This window comes from Pygocentrus nattereri, chromosome 8 (genome assembly GCF_015220715.1).
Source record: "Pygocentrus nattereri isolate fPygNat1 chromosome 8, fPygNat1.pri, whole genome shotgun sequence".
Taxonomy (NCBI): domain Eukaryota; kingdom Metazoa; phylum Chordata; class Actinopteri; order Characiformes; family Serrasalmidae; genus Pygocentrus; species Pygocentrus nattereri.
The window spans coordinates 30860010-30870468 of record NC_051218.1 but is presented as its reverse complement, the minus strand read 5'-3'; the positions used below and the strand labels follow the sequence as shown (position 1 = coordinate 30870468).

At 37.0% G+C, this 10459-nt stretch overlaps 1 protein-coding gene across 6 annotated transcripts in view; it reads right to left on the bottom strand.

Annotated features, from left to right (window-relative positions):
* Window positions 1-1314: 1314 nt before the first annotated feature.
* gria2b (glutamate receptor, ionotropic, AMPA 2b) overlaps window positions 1315-10459 on the bottom strand; it is a 68997-nt gene continuing 59852 nt past the window's right edge. For 2 of the 6 annotated variants that reach the window (XM_017682547.2, XM_017682548.2), the window contains exons 15-16: window positions 9078-9212; window positions 1315-3314 (exon numbers count right to left, since the gene is read on the bottom strand). In XM_017682547.2, the coding sequence (XP_017538036.1) occupies window positions 3150-3314; window positions 9078-9212 (300 nt within the window). In that variant the 3' untranslated portion in view covers window positions 1315-3149. Of the gene's footprint in view, window positions 3315-8961; window positions 9213-10459 lie in introns of those variants that run through there. The other 4 variants (XM_017682549.2, XM_017682550.2, XM_037540281.1 and 1 more) reach the window with 3 other exon arrangements.

The window sequence follows — 10459 nt, the reverse complement described above, 5'->3', positions numbered from 1 at the left end:
GTTTTGGCCCCTTTCTCCGAGTTGATAAATCTAATGATTGAAAGAGAATTCAAAGAGAACTCTTAATGAAGGAAGAGTCTTCTGAGGATTTGAGTGAATTATCTACTATTGTCAAAATTTTGAGATCATTTGAGGCCTTAACATTGAAGTGAACTTTCATTTTGAGTTAAAGATGTATAACGTAGTGTGGAAAACTCTTGATCTGACATCTCTGACTTTTAAACCTTCTGGGTTCTGCGGTCATTTTCTTCATTTGTACATATCTTAAATTCTCCTTTAAAGACGTGATGCTCATAGCAAAATGCTCTGTTATCTTCATCACTACTTTCCAAAACCGATGCAGCAAATTCAGCAGCTGTAAACTCTCTGTATGCAATTTCTCATGTGTCTCAGATGTGGACTGTATGAAGAATGAAGGGATTTTACATTATAATCTCAGTTGAAGTTTAAAATATAAGATTAGGTCACTTTGGGGCATAGAACTAGCCTGCTGTTATGGACTCTGAACGCTTAAACTTGCTTGTCTTTTAGTGAGGCTCTCCCAAAGTGGCTGACAGTTGGTGAGAGAGGCATTTCAGTTCAGTGTAATGAATATACAGAATTAATTCATACAACTTTTATACATCCAGATTATCATTTTGCACTTTATTTTGAGTGGTTCTTTGTAGACAATTGATAAAGTATCAGTAACACACCAATAGCATATCAATGAAGTATCAGTAGTGAAGCATCTGAAAACATAGCAGTAAATATCTTGAAAAGATAGTAGACTTAATATGTGATTTCCCCTAACCAAAAACTATCTCTATAAACCTAAGCATAACCTTCACTCTGGCCCTAAACCTACCCCTCACCTTAACCTCAACCTAAAACCTAATCCTAACCCTCACCCTGGCCCTAATCCTAACCATAGCCTAAATGCAAAACTTAATCCTAACCTTAACCTCAACCCAAAATGCAATTCAGTTCATTTTCAAGTACAGAATGGTGTCAGTGTGTCTATAATAGCTTATTGAGGATGTTCTGCATTAAACCTGTTAAGTGTTCAGCTCGTCTCAGGCTAAACACCTACAGATATATACCTACAAATATATATATAAAGAGAAAAAATAAATAAAAATAGCTGAATTCAGCAGTTATAAACAAATTTTATTTACACATTTAATTGAAAGTTGATAACCTACTGTATCATATAATGTGGATCATTGATATGGTGTTATTGGATAGTGTTTGTTTCTTCTAAAAAACACTAAAAATTAAGAGTGACTACCCCCCCCACACACACATCTCCATTTAAGCAAAGCTCACACAGCATTATTAGTCACTTTTTATTTAGAAAGATTCCCAAAAAATAAACAAGTTGGCACACATTCATTTACAAAGTGACAGAACTGCCTGAAAACGAGATTGAATTGATCGAAACTGACTGAGCAGTAAGAGTGATATTAGTGATATTATTAGGTACACATTTGCTCTTGTATTAAAAAAGAGACAAGGCAAAAACCAATGGGATTATATATGATGGAGAAAAAAAAGGAAAATAAAACAAAGAAAGAAAACAAAAACACAAAAATCTCCAAATGTGCAAATATTTAAGTTCACCTTTAAGATTCAGAGGACCTACAGTATATGTTCTCATGATGGGCAATACCTACATGTTACAGTTATTAGGTATAATTTTAAATTATTTTTATACATCATAATAATATTGACCAACAGTGCTCATTGTGGACTTCCAATTGACTGTCCAATAGCACAACACAGGCCTACTGTAAACAGCAAACAAACAGAGGCGATTTGGAGCCCAGATGGTTAAATGTTTTAACAGTTCATTAATTAATTTAATGAAGTATCTGCGTGTAGCTATAAGTAGGATATGACCTCGGCGTCATCATGGAAATGGAAATACGAGGGTGAAACAAACAAATCCAAAAAAAGTAAACAAAACAAAATGATGCTATTAGTACTGAACTGTAAACCAAATGAAAAATAAAAAGCTAAATAGAGAATCGGATGTCGAGTCACTGTGTAGGCCATCAAACTGTACATTTAGTTACAAAAACTTACAGAATGTATTTACTACATTCACATTGATGACAGATTATAATAAGACTATATTCAGTAATAATTTGGCACACTCACTTATTTGGCATTTTAAACAGACCGGTTTGTTGATGTGTATGCGTCTATTCAATTCACACCAAAACATTATGCAATAATACAATAAGGTACTTTTTTTTTCTTTTTTGCTTTAATATTGTAAACTCACTTTTTTCATCTTCTTTTTTTAATCATCAGAATTGCTACCCTGATCTTTGCTGAAAGAAAATACAATCAGATTCGCACAAAAAAAAATAAAAATAAAAATAAAAAAAGAAACAGAGAGATGAAATCAATATTAACATATGCGGCACCACTATTAGAAACAGATTCCAAATGTCAAGCATTGCTAGATATTTTATATCATCGTAACACCAAAACGTTAATGAGTTTAAGTTATAACTTTGTCAGACTAAGAATAAATTACATGATAAGCGATATATTTGGCATTTAAAAAGTATGAAACTAATGATAGCTAAGCTTTAAAAGTACGCAGAGATTAAAGATGTACAAGTATATATGCAACTGGTATGTAAGCAGATCTCTTCAAAAGCCTTTTTTGTGTGAAAATACATAAAAAATACTTTTTTTATACTTGTTTTTTGTGTTTGTTTTATTAATAAAAAGAACATTGCACATCCTGATGAAGTGTGCTTGAGCCAACATGAAGGTTCTGGGGGTGTGGAAGTAGCTACAAACACACAAAAACACAAGTAATCTTCAGACGATGACTGCTTTCCTGCCCGTGGGGAATCTTTGCCGTGCAAACTTCCATCAGTCGACTTTTCTCCTCTCCGCGACTGGGGGAATGATGTCACCCGTTACATACGGCCCTATTGTGTTGGGATAGATGTAATTGGGATAGCATTGTGAGTCTATTCAAAGGGCTGGAGGAGGGACAATGTCTTTTTTTCCCATTCATATAAATAGGGTGAGATAAACAGAGAGAGAGAAAGGGAAAAAAGAGAGAGAGAAAAGAGAAGGGGGGGAGGGAAAGAACTTGCTCTATTGAAATCCATTGTTTAAGGCACTCGACAGGGTCTTATCCCTCAGGACAGGTCAGTTAGGCTGACGCTCATGCCCACGCCAGGCCGGACGTAGGGTACGGCGGGCACGCCTTTAGGAAACTCTGGGCTCATCACGCGGCCGTTCTCTCCAGTACTACCAGTGATAGACAACCTCGCTTTGCTCCTCATCGCATCCGAAAAGGTCACCTACAACACATTACAGATATGACCAGTGAGGCAAAAAAACAAACAAACCCTTTAGACCATTTCTACACTGCACATCAGATGTTTGGGGACACCTTGCTTTCTTTTCTCGCTCTTTCATTTTAATCAATTAATTACAAAATCTAATCAACCCAATTTTATACATGAACCAAAATGTAGTCCATCAGTCAAGACACATTGGGGGCATTATAAGAGAGGATTCCACTGATTTTCCTACCCCACAGTTTAGTTGTTGGGATGTATTCAGAGTGGTTTTCATTTTTTACAATGGTGGTGGTAGAAACTGAGCGTCGCCATGTCCACAACTCAAATATTGCATATTTTATATACAGTACTGTGTGAAAGTTTTAGGCATCTAAGCAAATTTTTAAACAATTTACCTCAGCAATGAGTTTATCACAATATACATTAGAATAAAGTCATATTCATAATTCAAATAAACATAAAAACAATAAAAAGTCCATATTTTTCCTTGACACCTTCACAGCCACCACAGAGACTTGTTAATATCATCAATTACAACATGAGCACAATTTAACGAAGCACTGATTGGTCAAACCAGGAGTTGCACTGATTGGTCAAACCAGTAGTTGGTCAAACCAGGAGTATTTCAGAAACTGCTGATCTACTGGGATTTTCGTGTATGACCATCTCTAGGGTTTACAGAGAATGGTCCGAAAAAGAAAATATCCAGTGAGCGGCAGTTGTGTGGACGAAAATGCCTTGTTGATGTGAGAGGTCAGAGGAGAATGGGCAGACTGGTTCAAGATGATAGAAAGGCAACAGTAACTCAAATAACCAACCAGAATGTCTGAAGAATGTTTCCAACACCTTGTTGAAAGTAACTGATGAAGAATTAAGGCAGTTCTGAAGGCAAAAGGGGGTCCCACCTTTTACTAGCAAGGTGTACCCAATAAAGTGCCTGGTAAGTATATATATATATATATATATATATATATATATATATATATATATATATATAATCAGTATTAATTAATATTCTATATATTTAGTTTATTCAAATATTAACACTTTTCTCAGCAAATAAACACATACTACACAAATCAATACATTTTTAAAAAGTGTCTTGGGTGCCTAAGACTCGCACAGTACTGTATGTAGAAATCCAAAACCACCACAGAGCCTACACTTCTAAAAAGGCTTCTTTGAGGGTAGAAAAGGCAATGGTTCCATTTCATGCTTAAATGTTTCTTTTGCATGGTGAAGGGGTTCTTCAGATTGATGGAGAGTCTGTTGCATCAAAAAGACTTCTGATATTGTTATGATGTCAAGCTTGTAATAATAGAAAAAAAAACATTTTTGATGCTATATAGATCCATTGTCAAAGGATTTTATGTAGAACGATACACATTCTCAGTCAATCTGAAAATGAAATTATGGAGCCATGCTGGTAAATCTCATATAAATAAAAATAATGCATGGCCATGACATAATAAAGCGTGGGAACAAGATAATGAAGTGGTGCTTATGACTTAGTAAAGAGTGGAAACTAGATCCTAATGCATCTCCATGACTTAGTATAGCATGGAAATTAAAATAAAGCCTTAACCACAGCTTAATTAGGCATGATCTGGTACCCATGCCTTACTAAGTTGTGGCCATAAATTAATTATCTTGTTCCTGCACCTTAGTAAATCATTATTTTTATTCATACAAGATGTCACCAGCAGGGCTTTGCATTAAACATTTCCTTATGGAACTCATGGTTATAAATAGAACCACTGCCTTTACTAAAGGACCCTTAGAGACCATCATGTACATGTGTCTTCTGAATGTTTATGTGTAATGTTAATGTGGTAAATCAGAAAATATATATTTTGGGGGGGTTGGTATTTTGTATATACCTTTCGCTACAAATAGATTAAAAATTTATTTTTAAGCCAAATGCATCTCATAACTATTTTGCACATCAGGCATTGTATTCATAATGATTTCCTGTAATAACTTTCTGTGATGGAGCTTTAACAGGTGGATGTCTGGCTCCTATCACCACCAATGTGAACAATTCTGACGCTAGAAGATAACATTTTACATCAGACCACTCTGGAAGACTCTGTGTACATCTTAACCAGTTACTTACGCAGAGAATTGAATTCCTCTCTAAATTTTGCACTGGAACTAAAGTAATATAGCTGATGTGCAAAAGAGGTTTTCATAGTCTGGCTGTAAGTTTTAATAGATAATAATATGTTTCTTGTATGTTGAGGTAAGATTATGATGATTTAGGTGCAGTTTGGACAATGCAGGTAGCTATAAGTTACATTACTATGTAGGTTAGGTACAGAGTAAAACTAAGAAAGCTAGCTTCAGACACTAAAGTCTTGGCTGATCAGCTACATTTTGGGTAAGAGTGAAATTGTGTAAATTACATCCCCAATTCCAATGAAGTTGGGACACTGTGTAAAACATAAATAAAAACAGAATATGATGATTTGCAAATCCTTTTCGACCTATATTCAATTGAATACACTACAAAGAGATAAATTTATTGTTTTTTGAAAATATTCACTCATTTTGAATTTGATGCCTGCAACACATTCCAAAGAAGTTGGGACAGGGGCAACAAAAGACTAGGAAAGTTGAGGAGTGCTCAAAAAACACCTGTTTGGAATATTCCACAGGTGAACAGGTTAATTGGAAACAGGTGAGTGTCTTGATTGGGTATAAAGGGAGCATCCCTGAAAGGCTCAGTTGATCACAAGCAAGGATGTGAACAACTGTGTGAGCAAATAGTCCAACAGTTTAAGAACAACGTTTCTCAACGTGCAATTGCAAGGAATTTAGGGATTTCTTCATCTACAGTCCATAATATCGTCAAAAGATTCAGAGAATCTGGAGAAATCTTTGCAAGTAAGCGGCAAGGCAGAAAACCAACATTGAATGCCTGTGACCCTCGATCCCTCAGGCAGCACTGCATTAGAAACCGACATCATTCTGTAACGGATATTACCACATGGGCTCAGGAACACTTCAGAAAACCACTGTCAGTGAACAGAGTTCGTCGCTCCATCTACAAGTGCAAGTTAAAACTCTGCCATGCAAAGTGAAAGCCACATATCAACAACACCCAGAAACGCTGCCGGCTTCTCTGGGCCCGAGCTCATCTGAGATGGACTGACGCAAAGTGGAAAAGTGTCCTGTGGTCTGACGAGTCCACATTTCAAACTGTTTTTGGAAATCATGGACGTCGTGTCCTTTGGGCCAAAGAGCAAAACGACTGTCCAGATTGTTATCAGCTCAAAGTTCAAAAGCCAGCATCTCTGATGGTATGGGGGTGTGTTAGTGCCCATGGCCGGGGTAACTTGCACATCTGTGAAGGCACCATTAATGCTGAAAGGTACATACAGGTTTTGGAGCAACATATGCTGCCATCCAAGCAACGTCTTTTTCAGGGACGTCCCTGCTTATTTCAGCAAGACAATGCCAAGCCACGTTCTGCACGTTACAACAGCGTGGCTTCGTAGTAAAAGAGTGCGGGTACTAGACTGGCCTGCCTGCAGTCCAGACCTGTCTCCCATTGAAAATGTGTGGTACATTATGAAGCGCAAAATACAACAACGGAGATCCCGGACTGCTGAGCAACTGAAGTTGTACATCAAGCAAGAATGGGAAAGAATTCCACCTACAAAGCTTCAACAATTAGTGTCCTCAGTTCCCAAATGCTTATTGAGTGTTGTTAAAAGGAAAGGTGATGTAACACAGTGGTAAACATGCCCCTGTCCCAACTTCTTTGGAACGTGTTGCAGACATCAAATTCAAAATGAGTGAATATTTGCAAAAAACAATAAAGTTTATCTGTTTGAACATAAAATATTGTGTCTTTGTAGTGTATTCAATTCAATATAAGTTGAAAAGGATTTGCAAATCATCGTATTCTGTTTTTATTTATGTTTTACACAAAGTCCCACACAAATTGGGGTTGTAGATTAGACTGTAAATTAGATACTTTAAGTCATATAAAACAGAGACAAAGGTTTTGCTAGCATTCAATGGCTATATGCTAATGCTTTGAGTACATTTATCTTCACCACACTCAGCTTCATGTTCAAAGAGTGCTTATGAGTCGGAGGCAGTGTGCTAGTCCTCGGGTAAGGATTGCTATACTATAATCTGAGATGATTCATCAAACTTCCTGCGTGGTACACAAGCCTCATCATAAATTTTGTCCTGAACACATTCCTGTGTCAAAAAAAGTGCCGATCCTAAAATATAATGGTTTTAACTGATGGTTCTGGCTGGTCAGAGTCCAGAGTTAAAGCCTATAGTGAATATTTGTTCTCACGTTAAACACAAACTAGCTCAGCAGTGTTTTTAAGCTGTTCAAAGTCGTCAATGCTGAGTGGATCAGTACTGACTCCTCTTTCTGTAAAAGACTGTCTGCACATTTTAACACAAAACTTCAACACTTAAAGAAACCAATGAGGAATTCTCTACCGCACTAACTTACTGCACCTAGTAGTTTAATTTTTGCTCATATCCTGCATGATGATTTGTTGTTAAGGCCATTAAAAAGCTCAATATTTTGCCAGGTTTAGGCTTAGCCCATTTTTTTTGTACAGGAATGTATAATCTAGTTGCATTTGTTAGCCATCTCAGTTCATTTGGCTTCGGCTATGTAGAAAGCAATGCAGTTTGCTGCACTCTGAGTTACGGTAACATGGATGCCAGATTATACATGATTATACATTGCAACTAAACTAGCTTTTGACGTTTTCCTTGTAATAATGTCTGTTTTATGTTAAGACTAGTGTAACATAACCTAACGGACAAATACTTGTATTGTAATTGTTCAGGCCAGCCAAATAAGCAAGTCTAAATACCTGAAGTTTTGAGTGCTGATGGTCACTGACATCATGACATCATAAAAATGGGTGGGGCTTGGTTTTATTCCCCACATATTACTGTCACTAATATTGGCACAAATATTTACATTTCTGATATTGTTTACCTAAAAAGTAAACTTGTTTAGTTTACAATATGCATTGTAATTCAAAACCAACATAAAGAACATGCTTAATTATCAGTAAACATTCTGAAAAGCGAGGCATCCCCAAACTCTCACTGCAGCTGTATATTGAGAAGTCAACGTGGACCAAGTACGTCATGAGAACATCCAAACTGGAGACACAAACAAGTACTTCATGGTCACTGACAGTTTTGTAAGCAAAGCAAAGTCAAGAAATCATATCACAGGCATGGATGGCCATGTAGAGGAGCAGCTGAACAGTCATACATGGCCAATGGTGTCGACGGAACAGGCTTGGATGAAATATGGAAAGAAAAGTTTTTCTTTCATTATGGTGTGCAGAGGATAGGAGAGGACAGGAAGGTTGGGAAAGGGTCAAGAGTAAAAGGGAGGAGTCTTTCAATAGGAACCAAAACCCATACAGCATTACATACGATCCACCTTCGTCCAAAATATCTCCTCATTCAATAGAACATTCAGGGGGTTATGAGGGGATAGATGGAAGCCAAAGAGAAGAAGAAGGAGGAAGAGGAAGAAGAAGAAGAAGAAGAAGAAGAAGAAGAAGAAGAAAAAGAAGAAGAAGAAGAAGAAGAAGAAGCGTGCACAAGGGGAGAAATCAGGGACGACGGCCGTGTATCCTACCCCACTTAAATTTTTACACTTTCGATCCCATATACGTTGTACCCTTCCTTATAAGTGGCAAAATTCTGTGAATTCTGCGAGGAAGTGGGATTAATGTTCTGTGCATTCTTTGCCACCTTCATGCGCTTGGCCTCGGCCCGCGACTTGTAACAGAATTCGACCAAAGCCACCAGCATGGCCAGGCCCAGGCCGCCCACCAGGATGTAGAAGACGCCAGCCACATTGCTCAGACTGAGCGCGCTCGTCTTCTCCTGAAAAACGTACACAGGATGTTTGTTAGCTGCAAGCATCGGCTTGTGTGGTCAAAACACAAGTACAACACATATAATTAGATATTAATTATATATATATATATATACATGTATATGTATGTAAATAAATGTAATCTTGGCTTCTATGTGGATACAAATGCACAGTTCAGGATGACAGCGGTGCTTAAGGTGCTTTAGGAAAATGGGCTGTTTACATGTAAGTCCGTGTGCGTCACTGAAGCGATGTAGTGGATGGTGGTCAGTAATTGTTTTTAATGGATTTTTGATTTACTGAAGCCTTTGATGCCTGTCCGAATGCAAAGCTTCTGTGCCAATAACATGACAGATCTCTCGGTTACTGGTTTGGCTTGAACTTAAAGGAATACTCCAACATTTTTCAACCTAATCATGATCTGCCACATCTGTAGTGAACACACAGCAACTTCAGTGTATGAGTCTGGACTTAGAAAACAACAGAAACCTTGTACAAACTCTTAGAATAGAAGCCAATGGGCTCTAAATGGGAACTAAATAAAGCAAATATGAAACTATAACCATTACACTCTAACAATACAGTTAGGATGAGAAAGTCAAAAATGGACAAATGCTCAGGCTTTGCAGTCAAACAACAATCTAACTGTTTACAAAACTTTTAATGGTAATGAAAACATGACACATTACGCAGAATACTGGAAAACAACAGTAAAAGTACAGGGAAAGTCCGTGTGAGTATGCCGACACCAGCTGTACACGCAGTTTATGAAAAAAAGATACAAATAGCAAAGCCAAAGTGCAAAGAATAGCTAAAAAACAGAAAAGGAATTCATTTCTTTTGGAGGACCAACTGTTCTTTTAAGGGTCCTGTGTTTTGTAGGCACACGCTGAACTTCAAAAGTTTTTAATGATCATAATCGCTCAATAGGAAGTTTTAGCCTTTTTGAATTTTTTTTTCTTACATTTCATTCAAATGCATTAATAAAAATGCAGACAAAAACAATTTTATTGCATAACTAGTTCTTATGAAGCCCAATGTTTTCAATTAAACCCAGTCAAAATGTAGTTTCAGTAACTTTTGCTTTCCCTGAGGTTTTCTGGTTTCCATGGTGTTTGGGTGGAGTCAGTAAAATCCCTGCACACTTCACTGCTCTGGCACAGAGAAATAGATAGATGTACTTCATTGATTCCTAAAAGTCAATTTGAGATAACTACAAATGAACCACAAATTCATCAAATCCAATCTCTTTAAT